The sequence below is a fragment of the Aplysia californica genome, unplaced genomic scaffold (genome assembly GCF_000002075.1).
Source record: "Aplysia californica isolate F4 #8 unplaced genomic scaffold, AplCal3.0 scaffold00073, whole genome shotgun sequence".
Taxonomy (NCBI): Eukaryota; Metazoa; Mollusca; class Gastropoda; order Aplysiida; family Aplysiidae; genus Aplysia; species Aplysia californica.
This window is the reverse complement of record NW_004797343.1, coordinates 26,422-46,472: the sequence shown is the minus strand read 5'-3', so window position 1 is coordinate 46,472 and position 20,051 is coordinate 26,422. Positions and strand designations below refer to the sequence as shown.

The 20,051-nt window shown below is 42.9% G+C and overlaps 1 protein-coding gene across 4 annotated transcripts in view; it reads right to left on the bottom strand.

Annotated features, from left to right (window-relative positions):
* LOC101864371 (arginine-glutamic acid dipeptide repeats protein) overlaps nt 1–20,051 on the bottom strand; it is a gene marked incomplete at its 5' end in the record, with an annotated part of 32,558 nt that overhangs the window by 9,993 nt on the left and 2,514 nt on the right. The window contains 9 exon segments of one of the 4 annotated variants that reach the window (XM_005093995.3): nt 2,273–2,653; nt 3,879–4,100; nt 5,014–5,265; nt 6,242–6,464; nt 8,906–9,047; nt 10,081–12,422; nt 13,062–13,154; nt 14,816–14,899; nt 19,492–19,677. In XM_005093995.3, the coding sequence (XP_005094052.2) occupies nt 2,273–2,653; nt 3,879–4,100; nt 5,014–5,265; nt 6,242–6,464; nt 8,906–9,047; nt 10,081–12,422; nt 13,062–13,154; nt 14,816–14,899; nt 19,492–19,677 (3,925 nt within the window). 4 annotated transcript variants of the gene reach the window in all.

The window sequence follows — 20,051 nt, the reverse complement described above, 5'->3', positions numbered from 1 at the left end:
TAACACAGACTTTAACAAACTGCTACCACAGTCATTCCAATCATCACATCAATGTGAAAGACGTCTTCCTCCTTAAACCTTTTCCTCAGCTATGTACATATATTTTTCACAGATTTCCACCTATTGATCGTAGTAGAAACTAACCTTAACTTTTGGCTCAATAAAAACCACATTTCACCAGGAACAGATCAGAACAATCGCAAAACTGGAAAGAAGTAGAATAGGCAGACCACACCAGAACACTTGTCTTAGATGTCCAAGGAAAAAGAAAAGGGAAACTAAAATCAATTTTGATGACCCTTTAGGAATATACAAATAAATGCAGAACATAAAAAAGGAAGCTTTTGCAACAAAAAAAGAGAGGAAAGTGAGTGAGCCAGGTCTGAGTGTGAGTGAATCATGTCTAAGAATTGGTGCAGACAGAATTAAATAAGGCAAGGTCAGTGCAAAATGAAGAAAAGGATATCAAAGCAATTTTTGGAACAATACAAAGCACTAAATATCTACGAAAAAACAAAAAGTGATACAACGAAATCCACAACACAGCAATAGGGCTACACTTCTAGTCATTCAAGAAACTCAGTTACAAAAAAGCAGGACTTGAAACTGAAATCAGAAGCAGCAAAAGAAAAAAACAAAAATGAACAGAATTTCACACAAACTGACGCAAGTGGATACGAATCAGATACATCTGTCGGGAAGAGGGGAGAAATCTAATGAGGGTCGCACAAACAGCGAGCATTGGTGGGGGGAGGGGGGTGGGAGAGGGAGAGAACGGACACAGCCATTTTGGAATTGTGATAGCAAGTTCTTCACTTACGAGAGAACTGATAGATCAAATGGTTGGGATCTATGATTGGCCGAGTCTCCGGTTTTGTGCGGAGGTAGCACTCGTTGACGACTCTCTGCATAAATATATGCTGTTCGCTAGAGAGGCGTTGAGAGTAATATTGGTAGACCAGTCGGCTGGTCAGGTGCTCAGAGCCCAGGCTACTGCCAGCAGGGGCGCTCCCAGCCCCGGGCGCTGCACCACCATCTGCAATGACAAGGTGGGGGGTTTGGGTTCAGTCTTTGAGTTCACACACGAGGGGGAGGGAGAGGCACATGGACACACCAGGACCACCCTGTACTGCAGGGAGGGCAGGAGGAAAAGCCAGACATCACACACACACACACACACACAAACAACAGAGAGAGGAAAGACAAGGAGTAAGACCTACTAGAGGTGCCCTCCAGCTACCACCCGTGAAGTAATGTGAGAGGAGCAGTGAGGGCATGAGTCAGCGTAAAAGATGACACAGTAGTCAAAGCAACACACAGGGCCAGCACACCATGGGAGGGGGAGGAGGGAGGGAACAAATGAAAAGGATGGAGGGAGGGACGCAGGACCTACAACAGGAATTTGGCGAAACTATTACCCTCCTTAACCAACAGAATTGATAATTGTAGTCAAAGACTTCCATGTCCATAACCAAAAGATGACCACTTGGAAACAAAAACACGTATTCTGCACAAATCAGGGTCACAAGCCATATGTCTGAAAGCCTCACGTGTACTTCAAGAAAGAAACAAGAAATCAACATCATCATCATAGACATTACATCCAGAGATGGTCGAGAGAAGACAGAAAATGGCCAGACCAACCATAGTAGCCCTCAACACTCAAAGACACATTGGAGCCACCTAGTTACTTGAAAGCTAAGCATCTCTAAAACCTTTCAGAATCTTCCAACAGCTCATGATCTCAACCTACACAGGCCAGAAACAAACCAGAAACTTTACCAAATTTCACCCAAAAGACGACATGCAGAAAGAAACTGATAACTGCTCAAGACTTCTCACAAAAATGTACAACTCAGTTCTTCTGACCATTCCAAGAAAGAAAACCATCATCACCTTGCAAAGAAAAGTAGAGCTGCAAAAAACAAAGTCAGCTGGTGCACAACAATTTCAATAATCCAACCCCAAGTTTTGTCGTCAAAAGTAAGTGTACACGCGCTGTACTTACAGCGAGAGGACAACTTCTATGCACTCTCTAATTGAAAACATACAATTGTCGAGATCTGCACGTGTTGTTTCTTCTCTGAATTTGTCAGATCTGGGAAGGGGGCTGTTTGAATGTAGACTTCCTCAACCTACAAGGTCATTTATAAGTACCGGAATATACGTTTGGTTGCCTGCTCTTATTTCGCAGTCCACACTCCACGTTTCTCCTGTGAGACATCACACCAGCAGACGGCACTGCAGTGTAAGTGGATTCGCCCTACTATACCTGGTCCGCCCGCAGCCAGAGGGTGGTGAGGGTACAGGTGCTGAGCGTGGGCGGCCAGTGGGTGGGGGAAGGCCGGCGGGGCCAGGCCGTGGGCCTGGGCGTGGGCTACAGCTTGGGCATGGGCCACCTCCTGCTGGTGTAGGTGTAGGTGTGTGTGCGAGTGTGCGTGTGTGTGTGTGTGTGCGTGCTGCGTGGCTGCCGCCGCTGCCCCGGCCAGCTGTAGCCTGGCCACCGGGTCGTTAGCCAGGGCGGCCAAACGATCCCGATCCCGCTCTCGCTCCGCCGCATGCCTCTCTGCTGCCTGGCGCTCCGCTGATAGACGCTCAACGGCGCTGGCATACGACATGTCGGCCGCTAGTTGGGGAAAGCTGGCTGCCAAACCTAGTGTAGGGGAAAGTATAGTTGAAGGAGTTGGAAAAGACTTGCAGACCTCGTGTAGTGGAAAGTTTAGTTTGAGTTGAAGTAAGGAACAGCACATAAATACAATAACGGCCATTTAGCACTGGGGAAAAAAGCAAGGTAGACAGAATTTTAAAAATGGAAAGAAAAGAAGTGAGACCTACCAGTGGCACTGGCACCCTCCAACCACTGTAGTGAAAAGCATATGTGCAGGGTTTTGGAAGTCAAATTCACAAACCTTGCAACATTCCCAAGATTTAGGATAAAGAGAGAGAGAAGAACAAGAGCGAGTCTATCAGCATAAGAGTACATTTATTAGATAGTGCGGTTAACAGGAGTCACACTATAGCATCGTAATGCTGGAGACCACAGGCCATTGACTCTTGTAAACAGTGAGTCAGTGTGACAACAAACACATAGCTACAACAACAGCAACACAGCAGATACGTAAGAGCTGGCCCTTTCAAGCAACCACACATAGTGCATACACAACCACACCCACCCACCCACACTCTCTCACTACAACAGATCTTACTGCAAACACAGATAATAGCCCTGTCAACAGACAGATGGGAACACTACAAGTTTTAGACCGAATATCCTTAACGTCTCATGAAAAGTTTTAAAGTTCCATTTAACCCCCCCCCATATTTCGATTGGTTTGAAAGCTGATTTTCGCAACTTTTAAATTCAAAGTAGTTAATAATTTTGCATAAGCAACTTTGCCCAAAATATCCATGAAAACATTTGCCTGCTTCGGAGTGTTTACTTCATTCATGCTCTTTGCAGTATCTAACCTACGATAGGAACAACACTATTGCATGTTGAATATAAAAGGGCAATATTTGCACAACCATTTGAAGAAGCCTAACAATGACGGAATGTACTTGGTTTTCCCAGATCAGTAATGGAGGTGAGTTCATAGCAGGAGCAGCAAGAGAGAAACAAGACCAGTATCAGTCTCACTCACAAACACCGACACACTCCCTCACATACATATAGGAGGCAAAAGAGAAATAAAGCCACCACCTAAAACACACAGACACACACACAGGAGGCAAGAGAAAAATAAGTCTGCCCCCTAACGCACACACTCATGCATGCGCGCACCGACAGTAAGTGAGAGAAACATCAACACCACCCCACCCTCTCACACAGACATGGAGGGAGGCAAGAGAGGGCAAGAAAGGAAGGGCTTGCTCCTCACCATATCTCTCCAGTTTTTCTCTCTCCCTGGCGACCAGATCGCTAGCTAAGCTGACAGGAGGATACACACCCGGCAAGTGGGAGCCCGCGGCACTGACAGAGGGCCCACCAGGCACTAGGGGGCCGCCGGCCGTGGGAGGGAAGCCCATGCGTCTCTGGATATCCAGCCAGCTCGGGTCTGTCAGCTGTGTGGCTGCTCCAGGGGGCAGGAGGCGCTCTAGACCTGGGGAGCGCAGAGGGGGAAAAACCCAAACATTGTCAGTTTTACACTAATATGGCCACAAGTCAAATCAATTAGGAGGTGGGCTGCTTCCATCCCCAATATCAATATTGTAAGTGAGTTATGTCTCTATCTACACCATTAATTTGTTCATGAGGTGGGCTGCTTTGAACTTGCATGTCCTATCTTGAATGAGATTTTTAATAAATGTTTTCCTCATATGGGACTGAACTTCTGTTTTGAGCATGCAGGGCAAAAAAAGAGACTACTTCATCAACAGTGGTTGGAGAGATCAACACCACTTCCAGCATCAGCAAACTGACTCAAACAACAGATCATAATAACCTGATGAAGGTTACTTTTGGTCACTCTCTAAAGCAAGTGTAACTCAATTTGTTCGAAACAGGAAAGATGTGCACTATACTTTTACTTAACATGACACAAAATTTAAAAAACAACTAATCCTTCTTGCAACAGCGACAATATACGGCCAAAATTATTCAAAAAGACCATCCAGCTAGGGGAAAGCTGTCTTAGGTGAACATCTTTGACAGAGTCATTTCAATATCGAAATAAAGCAAAAGTGAAGTGGAAAGAGGCTGTTTGTACAGGTGATTGTCTTTGACAGGTTCAACTGCATACAACCCACTACATCACTATTCAATTTGGAGTAGAGAAATAAAAAGAGAAAGAAACCAAACTGTTTTCACCATGAATATATACTTTCTACACTTTGGTAGTCTTGCCATTTAGTTCAGAGATAAAGGAGTAACAAGCCCCCCCCCCCCCCCCCCCCATTATTTTTCTTGCAACAACTACGAGATACCACACACTTGTGGGGTTCAGTAATCTACTTTGTAGTGGAAGCAGACAAAAAACAATTTTTTACAAAGAAAAGAAAACTTTTACTTCTCACCTGGCTTCATCATACCGGGTTTGAGCTCAAAGTCGGCCTTCATTTTCTCCCGTAGCTCCAACTCCCTTAGTTCTCTCTCTCTCATGTCTCTCTCACGGGCATCTCGCTCTCGTTTATCCCGCTCCAGCTCCATCTCCAGACGCTCGCGGGAGCCCGGTGGGTACATGCCCAGACGGTAGCTCATCAAGGGGTCCATCTGCGGGTGGTGGGGCAAGCCTGCCAAAGTGTAGGGTCCACGGGGGATATCCTGGCCTGTGTGGTTGGGCACCAAGACATTTTGTGTTGAAATAAAACTTTCAGGATGTAGTACAGTCACTTCCTTACAACATCACTACTACTTTAGCATATCCTTTTCACCTCGGCTATAATTAAATACACATTTCTGTCTAGTCTTCCATATCCATATTTATAAAACTGATCAAGCTAATAATAGACTTTGAGAGAATTCAAAATTCAACTTTTTCCCCCCCTAGTGGCAGTGAATTGTATCCCCGACGATTTTAGATGTAAAATCTGAGTCACTTTCCAGTCAAGAGTGCTGCATTCAAATCCTTCTACAACACACCTCCTTCTCAATCGCACTATCCGCCTTGACAATGTTGCCAATAGATCTAGATCCAAATTTGTCAGCGATACAGAAACTTACAAAAAATTTCGAATGGCAGCACAGATTTCATTCTGGAAGTTCAGGGAAATCATTTAAATTAATACTAGATCCAACTGATGAGAGTTAAATAACAAAAAATATCAAGACATTTTGCGTAGAAAATTTGAAGCAAGAACATCAACACAAACCCAGCAACAGAACATGTTTAATGAATCAGTGTGAAAACCATCATATTTCTCTAGGAATAGACTATGACAAACAAAAACAACACAAAAAGATGCAGAAGGAGCAAACCACAACAAAAAATCCCTGATGTAGAAACACTCGATGTACAAATGGGAAAATAAAAAGCATGAGCATGAGAGGGTATTGTTTTAGTAAGCGTTTTACGGCACTTGCAACACAACTAGGTCATATAAGTGCCGAAGAATCGAGGTGTCACAGGAGAATAACAAACACATAAAAAGAGAGATAGAGATGATAGTTGTTTGATAAGAGATGAGCAACCGTCAACCAGCCGAGTGAGAGGGGATGACATGTCACTTGAGACCATGTCCTGTCATTACACCATAAACCCACGCCCCCTCTACATGCCATTCGCACACACACGTGATATCTTACCCAGCACATGAGGGCGTGCATACTCATGCAGCTGTCTAAGAGCTGGAGTGTCGGCAAATGGCCGCGGTGTATGTCGCTCAGCATAGGCACTGCTGCTGATGTTGTGAGGAGGGCCGGCACCACCACTACTGCTGGGGAGATTGCTACTGCTGCCGCTGCTGGATGACGACGACTTTTGTCCCTCTGACACAGAGGTGGCACGTGGCGGAGTTTCCACTCGTTTCTGGTTGGGGAGAAGAAAAAAAAATTAGAATAAAAAGCAGCACATACTACCGATTCTAGTGGCATCCAATGGTGCCCGTTGTACTTTCAGACATAGTAATTTGAGGGGGAACTTATTGGCTGTTAGTTTAGCTCTTGGGGGGAAAAAAAAAGAATCCAGCAAGAAGCTATACAAATATTTGATCCTGACTGTGCATCACTATAATCTGCCACATACTTCAGTTAATTATTATTATTTCAACAATTATCCACTCTTTTACTTTTTTATTTTGTTTGTTTGTTGTTTTGGTTGTTTGTTTTTTTTTTGGGGGGGGGGAGAGGTGTTTCTCTCAGTGGCCTTGGTGGTCACTCACAACCCCAATCACAGGAATTTTTCAACATCGTGTCAAATATTATTGTTTGTCTTACTCTGGCTTTGGCGCAATTAATGTTTTTACTAAAAGGATTCTACCAAATTTGTAATGATGGGCAGTCCTGTGTTTGCACAAGAAAATGAAACAACAGGATGCTATTGTTGTGATGGACTCAGACATGAGGGGTTATACTGAAGGAGGGCACAGTGTAATTACTAAAAATAAGTGACAAAACCTTCCAGAAAAGGGTTAAAAAGTTACATGATTATTTACCATCACTACAATCCGTCCCCAGGAGGATGTGTAGCTCTGTTATTTGCACACTACTGTAATTAACATATTTCCTCTCTAAAAAGCATCCATTTCTAGCTGGGTCAGCACAGGTAAATATGGTACAGTATCTTTCCAAAGGACAACAGAATGATGTCTTATCCCGCATGGCGTCACTTTTCGACAGATTCTGTTACTTTAAGTTAGCGTGACTCAGCAGCCCGCCGGAGCTCCAGGGCTCAGGGTCACGCGGTTAATGAGCCCTGAAGCTACCTTGCTGGTGTCGTTTAAAAAGTTCGCATTTTTGTCCAAGTTTGAAACGATATAACTTCTTCCCCATCCCACACAGCAAACCATTACAATGATGTACTAAAAGCTCAATGTCTTGAGATTTATTCTGTGTTAGAATGGTTACTTTCTAGAACCTTAGTTTTTGTTCTAGAAAAGTGTATGTAGGGTACCCAATTTGTCCTATTTTAGTTACATATTTGTGAATAAATGATTGTTTATTTAAAAACAGCCCGACAGATCTCTCCAAAATCTGTGTTACAAATATCATGTCTTTTACCATGAGAAATCTTAAATCTGCACAAGTAGTAATAGTCAAGTTATAAGAGAAGAAATATGCACATCTGCATATTTTAAACTAAGGACATTCAGCGTTAGCTCTTGTTTTACCATTAAACAAGAGAAAGTTATTCATGAATCATGCTGTATCTGCGGCAGCCTGCATACAATTAAGAAAGTTATTGTCACATGTGCGATTTTTAAAAAACACAAAACTGTGTAAATATGTGGGTACAGATGAACTTCTTGTATGGAATAAAAATAATGACAGCCAACACATTCATTCTTAGTGTTTGTGTTGGAATTATGCGCGGACACTTATGAGTAAAGAAATCAGAACATTGTCTGTTATTGCAAATGGACATAGAAACGAAAATAAAGGCAGGAAAAGTCTGGTGCTGATTCAGTGTCACAGGAAAGCTAGAAATTATTCTTATAACTCATTACGAGAAGTCATCCCTGTTATTCAGTCAACTTACAAAACCTAGACTTAGCGTTTTAAGAAAAGTAAGGAATTTCTGGAGATACTGTTCGTGTATTGCATTGTAGAGATATATATATATATATTCTGGCACTAAAATCGATTTGTATTACTTCATAGAGAGACTACAGGGTAATTTTTATAAACTTTTGAGAAAATATGTGAACATTCACGATTTTATTAGACACATAAAGTTGTACTTAGAAGAATTACTTCACAGCAAACTGTGTGCCAGATGGATATAGTTGCAAAATTACAGCTTTTTATTATATGCACAGATACTATCTTTTCTGAGTATCTGCACCAATGTTATGTCGTTCATGTTCCAAAAGTTTTGAGTTTTTGTCGTGCCTTTTTTTAATATTGATTTTCTTTTCCATTCACATTTGTCAATTTTTTAAATACAATTTAGCATTGCCGATTTCAGCGCATCTAGCGAAATAACCAGACAAGTTACAATGTCCGTTCTTTTTTGAGTCTCAAGAGCAGAAATGCGTGCTTTGGGTGCATTAAATGATAATTATCATAAATACAAGGATACACCTAAAACTGTACGTTAAAAAGTGCCACAAAAATTAAGTCAGCCCAGACAGAATGGCGACAGGGAGCTGACCCCCGTGACCCTGACGTGATAAGGTGCTCGGCGGGGAACCCCCCAGTGGCAACTAAAATTCCACTTCCAGTGCGCTGTGCCCGTTATCTTTCAACAATAGAAAAATATGGTGGTTAGTACAGCAGAGGAAGGGGTTAATGTACACATGTACTTCTCACCTTCTCCTCTTTGATGGAAGATGTGGAAGAAGAGTGAGAGGCTCGTCTCTTCTTTGCCAGATTGGACTCTGGCAGTGGTTTGAAGACAAAGTCAGTTCGTGAACACTGGTTCCTCTCACCGCGGTCAAACACCTTGATGAAACTGGACAAGAGGAAAGACAGAGTTGATCAAACACAGTCCAAAAATCTTCTGGGTGTTTTTATTGTTGTTGTTTTCAGTAACCAGAAACACATCAATGCAATAATGGACATTTAGTGCATAAAAAAAGGAAGATTGACAGACAGAAACAACAGAAGGAGAGCTTTGTCAATCAAATCCAATTTCCATTATCAAACTGTAAAATATGAGCAGACTTTTCCCACTGCAGAGCACAAAAAAGTCCATACAAAGTTTGCAGAGGAGAATACTTGAACCTATTCCGATTCTACAGATTATCCTATCCCGACTCTAAAGAATTATACCTTACCTGGTCTCTCAGTACAAAAAATAAGTTAGTCCTTTGATAACCCAAGCAGAGACAATGAACTGTTGAAAATGTACAGACGTACAGGCATACGAAAATACTGTTTAGTAGGATTTAAAAAATTTTTCTTTCTTTGTATCCTGTGTTGTCAATGATCCCATTTACTAAAAAACAATAAACAGGGCTACCAGTAACCACTGGAACACAGTCAAGGCAACAATAGTAATTGCAACATAACAGAAGAAAGCACAGACAGTAATTATTTGACCACATGTATTAAAGCACACAGAACAATTCCAAAGACTATCCTTTTCAGAAATAGACTGCACCTTGTTTTATGTTTCAATATGTGTTTGACAGTACTTGCATCACAGTTAGATCATATTAGTCCCGAAGATTACAGATTATAGATATTACAAGAGAATAAAAAACACAAAAATAAGGAGGAAAGATAACGATGCTAGATGTTTGAGAGCAAACGACACCGGAGCATCTGCCAACCACCCACAAATAGTACCTGAAAAACACTTCCATCCAATGTAACACATCAAAGCATAGGTACTAAAGTCACAGGCCTAACAGCTGCTCAGACAAGCAATAACAACTAAACCACAGTATAAAAAAGAAAACTAAAATATTAAGGTATATAAAAAGAGGACAAGAATATCCATACAAGACCCCCCCCTCCCCCCATGACAGTGAGATTCTTACATGGCAGAGTTGCTCTTGTAGATCTCCTTACTGCACGCTGAGGTGGGGCCAGGGGTGGTAGACCCCCCTCGCATATCATCATCACTTCCTGTGTCATCCTCTACTGTGATTGGCTCCTTCTTCACCAAACTATCCACATCTGCACCAGGGGGAGGGAGAGGACGAGAAGGAGGAGGTCCCCCAGCGTGTGAGGACATGAGGGCTGCAGCATCCCCAGGCATGAGAGGACCACCTTGTGAGGGGTGTAGGGGGGGCCCTGTGGGGTGGGGGGCACTGGGATCTGACTGAAGCTGGCGTTGTGGGATCTGCAGCACCGAGCTGATGGGATGAGACGGAGGGGGAGGGTGTGATGATGATGACGACGATGAAGACGAAGACGACGATGAGGGGTGAGGGTGGTGGGAGTAAGGCTGGAATGCTGCGGATAGAACTCTTGGGTCGTCTTTGAGGGTGGGAGGAGGGGCCGAATGTGCTCCCTGTTGGGAGGAAGATGAGGAGGGAGGAGGGGGCGGTCCAGGGAGACCCCCTACTAGACCGATCTCCCGAGACTCTCGCAGTACGCTGAGGTTACTGTCCATGCGGGATTCTCGATGTTGGAGAACAGATGGGTGGTTCTCCGACGAGCGGTGAGGGGAAGGCGGCAGGCCGCGTGGGGGGTTACTGTCTTTGCTAGAGGAGTAGGAGTCAGCCTTAGAGAGATCGTCTGGTTTTGAGCTGCTGTTGCTGTCACGGTGGTCGATGAGGGTGAGGGGAGGGGGAGGGAGTGGTGCTGTGGAGGGGAGACCAGACTGGGGGAAGCCATGAGGGATCTTTCCAGGGTTCTCTGGATGTGGTCGGTGGAGAGGGTGAGGCGATGCCGATGATGATGAGCCTGATGATGATGATGAAGAAGATATGATATCCGAGGCGGTTTTATCTGATGGTTTAAGGGGTGGGGGTGGAGAGTGGGGCTCTTTCTTGATGGGCACTAAGCTGGGTACAGGGGGAGGGGCGGGATGGGGGTTGCTGCTGGATGTAGAGGAGGAGGAAGAAGAGGCTGCTGACATGGCCACCGAAGGGTGGAGTGATGGGTGTGGGGGCAGGTGGGGCGCCCCGGGGTGTGGGTAGTAGTACGAGTGGTAAGGGGAGAACGGGACCGAACCTGGAGGAGGGGGGAGGTACGCGGATGGGGGAGGAACAATAGGCTTCTTGTCCTGGGGCTCCTCTCCTGGGTCTTGCATTCTGCCGAATGGTGTGCTGCCGCCGCTGCTGCTCCCACTACTGCTGCTGTTTCCTAGAGTACCACTGAGGGTACTGTTACTACTGCTGATGGCCAGACCAAGGTGTGAGCTGCTACTGGAAGATGTCAGACTGCTACCACTACCGCCTCTGTTAGAGAGAACTGACGGCGAGGGTATGACTGGCTCCCCGGAGGTCAGGGCAGAGATGGTCTTGGTGCTGGCAGTTGTTACAGAAGTGAGACTGGCTGAAGCACTGACACAGACCGATGACGGTGGTGGTGGCACAGGGACTTCGGCCGGGTGTGGGATGAAAGTGCCAGTAGAAGATGCCCGACTCAGTGAGGGTGTGGGAATGACCAGAGGTGAGGAGAGATTGCACGAAGTAGGGGGAGGGACTATCAGTGAGCCGGGGCCGCTGCTATTGCCATGATGGCCTCCACTGATGGTTCCAATTGCAGAAATATGTCCAGGCAGGGGGCCTACTACACCCGATTTGTAAACTGTCAATGGGTGCTGTTGCTGCGACGATGAAAGTGGACCTCCCAAACCTTGCGGCTGCTGTTGTCGGCGAAGATGAGTTGCGGATGAAGAGGAAGTGAGGGAGGCAGGGTGGTGTGGGGGGAGTGGTAGGTGTATCAATGAGCTTGCAGCTAACGTAGCAGAAGACTGCGAGGTCAGAGGTGGGAGGCTGGAAGGTAAACTGTTGTTGAAAGGAGATGATTGCGACAACTGTGATGACTGCTGTTGTTGTTGAGAGCCTTGAGGCAGTCCGGCCGGGACCAGAGAGGGGGGGACCGGAGGGCCTGGGACAGTTTTTATTGCAGACGAGGTCACCGCTGGGTGAGCACTGGCAGCTAAAGGGGAAACGAATGTAGAACCGCCTGTTGCGTGACTGACGGATGAAGCTGCTACTAGAGTACCCTGAGCGGCTGTGACACTGCTGGGGGTCAACTCTAGGGAGGATACAGGCTTATTGCCAGTCACTGGTCCACTGGTCACTCCAGAACTGGTGCTGGTCAACAGCGGGTGAGAACCAGGGGTCGGTGGCTGGGGCTGTAAGGGCTTGAACCCACGCTCCACGGAACTGGGGCTGGAAGGCCGGGAGCTGCTGCTAAGCTCCTCCTTTAAAAATAGAATATTAAAACCTTTCTAAATTTACAACAGTAAGCAAACAAAGTTACGTGACTATGATGGACTTTCCTTTTTCATGTTCACAGTGGGGAGCTCTTTGATCACAACAGTGAAACCATTCACTGCATCTCATCTAAATTTACTTAGCAAACAATGAGCCTGATATTATATACTTTTGAACCGGTGGTCATTCCAGATCTGGAGCTCCGCTTTGAACAGGAAAAAGTGTTAATAAATAGTAACTGGAATATTACGCTGTTATTTTTTTTCTAAAGCATACCCCTTTACTCAATCCATGTCAATGGGGTTTCTACACATATTTTGAAGCTTGCTCCTGTATGTCTAGAGGTAGTATAAAATGTGGCTATATTTTATTACATCTTATATATACACACACACACATCTTCGACTCAGAACTATTAGTTGTTTTTGTTTAAGTAAATAGAAGCACATCAGCACAATAACGGTTATTTTAGTTCTTGGACAAAGTAAGACAGACAGACTGAAATAACATGATCTATGAGAAAGCAAACTGTGTAAACAGGGTAAAGGTAAAGATATTATGTACTGAGGTCCATAAAGCTAATCAAGGAGAGAAGGCAAGAGTACTGGTGTGAGTAAACAACAGACCTGGTTGTTGTCGTCTGAGTCTGCGTCGTTGGCAGCGTCTTCAGCTCCAGAGACAGAACTGCTGTCTGTGCCTGATTCAGAGTCAGAGCGATCCTGTCACAAAACAGCAAAGAAAAATGTGAAAAAGAAGAAAAAAAACTTAGATTTATTATTAATCTTTGAAGGGAAATTTTGGACCATAATGGCATGAACACAGGGCTTGAATTAGGTGTTCAGGAGGGCAGGCAAAAATTGCCTCGGTGGGGCCTAAAAATCAGAGGGCACCGAGGCAATTTGCTAGGGCACCTAGGCAAATATTATAGGTGATTATTTTGTTGATTAAAGTTGGTAATACTGGATGTTGCATACTAAAAATTTCTGTCAAGCGGTTAAACAGTGTGAGGTTCTGATGATATTCTGATAAGTGAAAACAAGTTTGAAAATATATGTTTTAAAGTACATGTATGTTGTTTAAAAAGACCTAAAACAATCAACATGTCATATTATGACTTATGACTAGATCAGAATATTGAAAATATGTTGGCACACACAATATAGAAAAAGACTGGCTTACTGTTTGTCCCTTATGGGGAAAAACAAGTGATTTTAAAAAGTATCACCAGAGAAGATGATTTCAGAGAAAAGTGCGGTTTTATCAGGACGTCTAGTTGTGAGACACATCTCTCACATCTGCAGCCTTCTTTTTCACCCAGAGATTTTTTCAGACACAGCTGCTGAGGTTTGGTTATCATTGCTGTGAGTGTGTTTGCACTAGCCATGACAAAATGGACACAATTATCAAGCTGAGCAGTGTCAGACTGCAGCTTTGATGAGATTTCAGACAAATTGGACAGGATTTCTCCATACCCCCCGCCCTCCCACGCGTGTATCTTAAAAATCTTTTAAAAATCAATACCCCCCCCCCCTCCATTCCGGAGTCTCGTACTTCGTGGTGTTCACACTTTGAATGAACTTTGGTGACCCCAACAACCGGTGCTCACACGATGCCGTGTCTTGTGATTAAGTTGTGATACCAACGCTCAGGGTCACTGACCTGCCACGGTGGCGAACCCGACAAGACGCTTGTAGAACTTTCTTTTCTTTTTCACAAGTGACAACACAGGACAAATAGTATTTATTTTCGTTGTGGCACATTTTTAAAAAAAAAGAGAAAAAAAAGGGCATGGCAAAAATTGCCGCGGTTGACCCTTTGATTTTAAGGGCATTACGGCAAATCACAAAGGCACCAAGGCAAATTGCCGCTGTCTATTTCAAGCCCTGTGAACATGATAATTCAGAGGTTACAGGACACCGAAATGACTGACAAAGCAACAAAAATAAATACGGCAAATTACTCAACAGTAATGGCTCATACCACAAGTGTCTTTGCAGCTGATTACAGAGACTTTATCACACATCTTTCCATCAAATCTAGACAAAGACTTGATCAAATTTCTTTTCTCTCTGATCTCAAGAAAGAGGGACTATCAAAAGTTTTCCCCTGTGGGACTCAACTGATCCTTTCAGCGCGACCTTGTCTATTTGAGTACACTTACAAAGAAAAGACCATCGACAATATTTTTTGTGGGGAAAAGGCCAGACAGGCACAACAGCAGCAGTGTCCACCAACCACCCAATGTGTGCAAGCCTAAACACTACACATCAGTAAGAAATCTCAAGCCAAACAGAGTTCGAGCTACATGTGAGAAGGAATCCCATCCCCAACTATGATCAACAAAAGTGAGCAAACCCCTGCCCTCAGGGATGATACCTACCTTCTTTTTCTTGGCAAGCTTTGAGTCTTCCTCGGCAGGAATTCTTCTCTTTTTCGCTTTAGCTGAGTTTGACTCTTTCGATTTCTGAATCATGTGAAAAGAAAAAGATATGAAAACATTTGTCAGCCTGTTATCTCACAAGAAGTTAGAACATGCACAAAACAGGTGATCTGACTGATAGCAAGACACCTCAACTCTTAATACATTGCTAAATGGTGTTACCAGTCGGTTTCAGATAAAGTTTTAACAGCAATTGCAACATAAAGCTCATGTAAATGTCAAAGATTACACATGTTACTATTACATAGTTACAAAGAAAAGAAACAGCGATAAGGATGATAGATATTTAATAAGTATAAATAAAGCAAACCACATCAAAGCATCCGTCAATCTCCTATTTGATGTACTTGTTGAGTTTGAGTAAAGAGAAGGACTAAAAGTGGCAAGTTTTCCTTCTGTCATAATGCTATTTTTTCTAAAGAGGGAAAGTAAACAAGTAGCACCCCTAGCAACCGCACTAACGGTAGTATTTTGTCATTAAAAAAAAGACAGTATATAAACGAGACTGCAGGCATTAACTCATTCGCTACGTATTATTTTCGGCTTGTGGACGAATTTTTTTCGAGAGGGCGAAATGAGATGATGACTAGTGCACAGCTCACAGGTCTTGGGGGCCATAAATTCAAATAAATATCAACATATTATATACCAACATTTTCAGTATGGTTTGTAGAATACATCTGTATTGTTTATTTGAGTATTGTTCAACTTTGGTTCCTGTAAGAGGCGATTATGCAACACAATTGTGATTGGTTGGCTGCGGATAAAATTTGAAGAAAAAAAAATGTATAATCTCAGATGAAACTCAAAAAATATGTTTGCACCTAGTCAAATTATACATCAAAATAACCATAACTGTTTATAGAACAGGAAAATATTGAAAAATGAGCAGTTATTTACATACATTCCATAATATTTGTACATTTGGATCATAACCTCCGATATTGAAAAAAAACATTTTAAAAATTATTTTGAAAAAGGATCCCAAACAGAAAAAAACACTCGTATCTTATATGGAATTATTCAGAATTGCATTTGGAATAAACCTATACATGTCTTGAGTGGTAATTTTTGAGTAAATTCACCAAAAGGTAGTGATTTTGAGGAGAAAAAAAATATTTTTACTATTTAGATCTAGGCCTAGATCTAGCACTCAAAAATATTGATTTCTCAATTACAATGCACTGGCAATTTGAGTCCAGTAGTATCAATATTATAAGAAGAGTCCTACACTTCTTTAGTGAGCAAAATAATGATACATTTTGTTGTGTAAAAGTACTAAGACTGGTGTCTGGGCTATAATTTAGGCTTCCCGATAAAACAATGTTGCATAAACTTCGAAATCGTGTTTCAAAACTGAATCAAAACCTCCAATTCTCGGTGGAAACGCTTGATCCGCTTGATCCGGAACTTTATATTATGACCTTTATTTTAACATGGATATGTGGATTGGAATAGAAACCAAGCTAAAACTGAACGTCAGTTCTCGAGCCGCCGGGCGTACTAACGGCACTTTAGCCACGCCGCCCCCCACGGCTCGGCGTAGCGAATGAGTTACGGGCTTGGAAAAAACCAAGATAGGCAGAAATACCAAAAAAAGAGTGAAGAGGACTAACAAGTGGTTCCATTCAAACACCTGCAATTTCTACCCTTAAAGCCAAAGAAAACAGCATTAAATTTTAATGGTCACTTTTAAGCACAAGGAGGGTATCCCGAAAAATGCTGTTTTGAGAAAATCGAAGGTAAAGTTTTTTTGCCCCTTGTTCATTTTCTTTAAAAGACAAGGAGAGTTTTCTCTATAACCAAACAAATATACACACCAATGAAATCAAACTTCTCTTAAGGTAGAGCAATGCCCACTTTAGGTGTAGGTTAAGATTTCTGGAAACCCCCAAATCTGAGTTAGCCCGTTTGTCCTTAAAAGCGACCATATAATAGCAACCGTGAGACAAAATAATGACTTTCACTTTGCCTTTCTAATATAACAGATTTTGACTTCTTTTTTTCTTCTTGGTTGCATTGTTCTTTGCCTTTTCATTGGCATTATATCTGAAGTCAGGTATCCATCATATACTGAGCCGTCCTGCTCAGTTCCTCTCCCACAAAATCTGACATTTTCTTCAATTTCTATAGATGAAACAGAATCTTTTCCAGAATTTCTCAACATCAGACTGTGATTCCCCATAAAGTATCTTCCATAAAACAACAACCACTCAGGGCTGCCTACCTCAAAGTTCCCATTTCAGGTAGATTCAGGGTCATTTTCAGGTAGATTGGCCCAAAACCATGATCGTTGCCCCTCCGAACGAGCTTGCTTTCCGTGATATTGGGTAATTATATTTTGAAAACTTCTTTGTGCACGCACGTGTGTGTGTGTGTGTGTGTGTGTGTGTGTGTGTGTGTGTTGCCATGCTCTCGCATGTGCCTATATGTGGGGAAGGAAGGGGGTGTATAGGTGTGCACAAGTTACGATGAACAGTGTGTATGAAATGAGGCGAGGTTGGGTTTTAAAAAAAAATCATTTTATGGACTATCGTTCAAGGAACCTATCATTCAGTACTGAATCTGGAATTGAGTGCAGGGTGATTGCCAAACTGACTTCAAAACCCCTAGCCCATACAAATAGAAACTAAATTAAAACATAATTTTCCCGACACTAGCATAGGACACCGATAAGTCCTTCGTGACTTAGGTATGACAGACAATTAATTTTAACTAGTTTCACCCTAAAAATACAACATGAATCCTGATCTGGGCCTGAGGAGAGGCCAGAAGAACATCAACTGCCAAAACCATGTTTGGTTTCAGCAATCACGGATTTTAAAAAGCATGAAAGACAAAACTTATTTATAAAACCTTTATAGTTAGGCTCACGGCAGAGCAAAAAGTGAAAATAAGAGAGCGTGTACCGATAGAGCCGGAGCTGGAAGGACTGTGAGATTGTGGGATGTAGATCTAGTGATGCCGAAAACCTGGCAATCAGTGAATCACTGCATCATAGACTAAGCATTGATTTTTTTCAAAATGCTAAATCACAGTACCAGTATTTAATCAGCAACAAGCCATTATGATGCACAAGCATCCAACATTGAGCTTTCCGAGGGTTGAAAATGGCATTTCCTTATTGCCACTATTCAATTTGTCATCACTGACAAATCCGACAAATCCGGGAACACCAACCTTGAAGATACAATCATCAAGCCTGTGCTCTAATGTTCCCTCATTTACGCACTTGATTGTCGAATGTCAAAACCACTTCCACTTATCGTTTTTATTTTAGCATCAGTTTCTTGCACCGCGGCCTTTTTCTGCTGCTGTAGACTTTATTTTGCGTCAAACACCTCCCTCAATTCCAACGCCCTGCAACACTCCTACTTTGAAATAACTTTGATTAGGCTTTCCTCAACAACCACCGGCCGGTCCTTTATTCATGCCGTACTCACGAACTCTCACAGGTTCATTGACCGGTCACCATGACGGGCCCGGCAATCTAGAAATTGGAGAACGCGTGTTTTCTTTTTCTCCCCCCCCTTTTTTGTTTGTTTTGTTATTATAGTGACATCAGTGAGAATATCGATTTAATGTTTATGGCTACACATGCGTGTTTTTTACGCACAAACTGCAGGTTACAAATTTTTATTAACTGTAAATCTAACGTCAACGAACTATCATCAGACAATTCTGAGCGGTAACGAAAGCGAAAGTAGATTTTGATTTTCCCGATGGAGTCTCAGTATGAGTATTGCACCTACAGTTCCGATTGCCGCCATAGCCGCTCATTCACGGGAAACGTACTCTCGGACTGGGGAAAGCCGAACGTACTATCACAAACGCAACCAGTAAAATATTATGAACTCAGAAGGCTTTTCAGATTTGGTTTCGAGGACTTGTTGCATTTTCTCGGGTCCCGGGTAATAAATTCCCGCAGTCACCCTGCGTAGAATCCTTATTTGGTACTTACCAATTCTCTAAACCATGACAGATTTTAGAATGTTTTGCTTCGATACCGATTTTCCTTCTAAATTAACAATTCTTTTTTCTGGATAAATGAATTAAATGCACAGATTTTCCAGACGCAGCAAAAAACTGAAGATAGACAGAAAGAAAGAATGAATGAAAAGGAGAAAGATTATCTATCGTGAGTAGACAGATTTCAGCCGATATGCACGTGAAAAACTATTGCCGACCGAACGGCACAGATAGACAATGGCCGAGTGTACGAAACGCGCAATTGGCAGTTTCTAATACAACTTATTGCCGAGAGTTGCCGTAAATATCTGACAAGTTACGGAGGCAAGTGCTGATCTATCTCTCTCTCTCTCTCTCTCTCTCAACGCATGGAGTTGATACGATGATGCAGCAAGTACGGAACTTTGGGAATGTACGGATTTCCGTAAAAACAAAGAATGGAAGCACTGCAGAATGTTGTAGTTTTTTTTAAAACTCTCTCGGCACCCATCGAAAATCCGGTAGTTTTGACACCTTATCGGTATGTCGGTAGAACAGGCCCAAAATCGGTATCTACCGGAAAAATCGGTAGATTTAGGCAGCCCTGACCACTGCTACGGCAACAAAAAAAAACCCCCATCTTACACCCACAAACCATTAATTCATACCTGAGAAGACTTCTTGTTTTCCTTGTCTCCTGTGGGCGGAGACTTGCGACCACCTTTGCTGGAGGAACTATTATTGGCTGTAATTGTGTTGCTACTGGTGCTGGCGTTAGGGCCGAGACTGGCTGCGGCTTCTGTGTCTGGGCTACTTACGCTGGTTCTGTCTTTCTTCTTTCCGTTTGTTGATGCCTAGATAGAAGTAAAGGAAGGAAAACAGATATATTTTAAAACTAAGACTTCAAGGATGCGCAGTTGAAGAGGCTTTGAGCGAGTACAAAACATACAAGGGAAGAAGACAATTTCCCAAATATATAGTCAGGGTTACAAACACTAGTTTTTCCCTTCCTGCTATTGGCAGATGCCTACAATATATCAGCACTGGTTTCATACATAAACTGAGTCACATACCACCAACACAACCTCTACAAGAACTAACCTCCTCAAAAGTGAAAGAACACACAAAACAGAAGAAAACATCACATCAACTTGCAGCATTCAATTTACATTTTTAAAAGAGCAAAGTTTAAAAGGCGAGAGGGGCAAAATATTGATGTGACATCCTG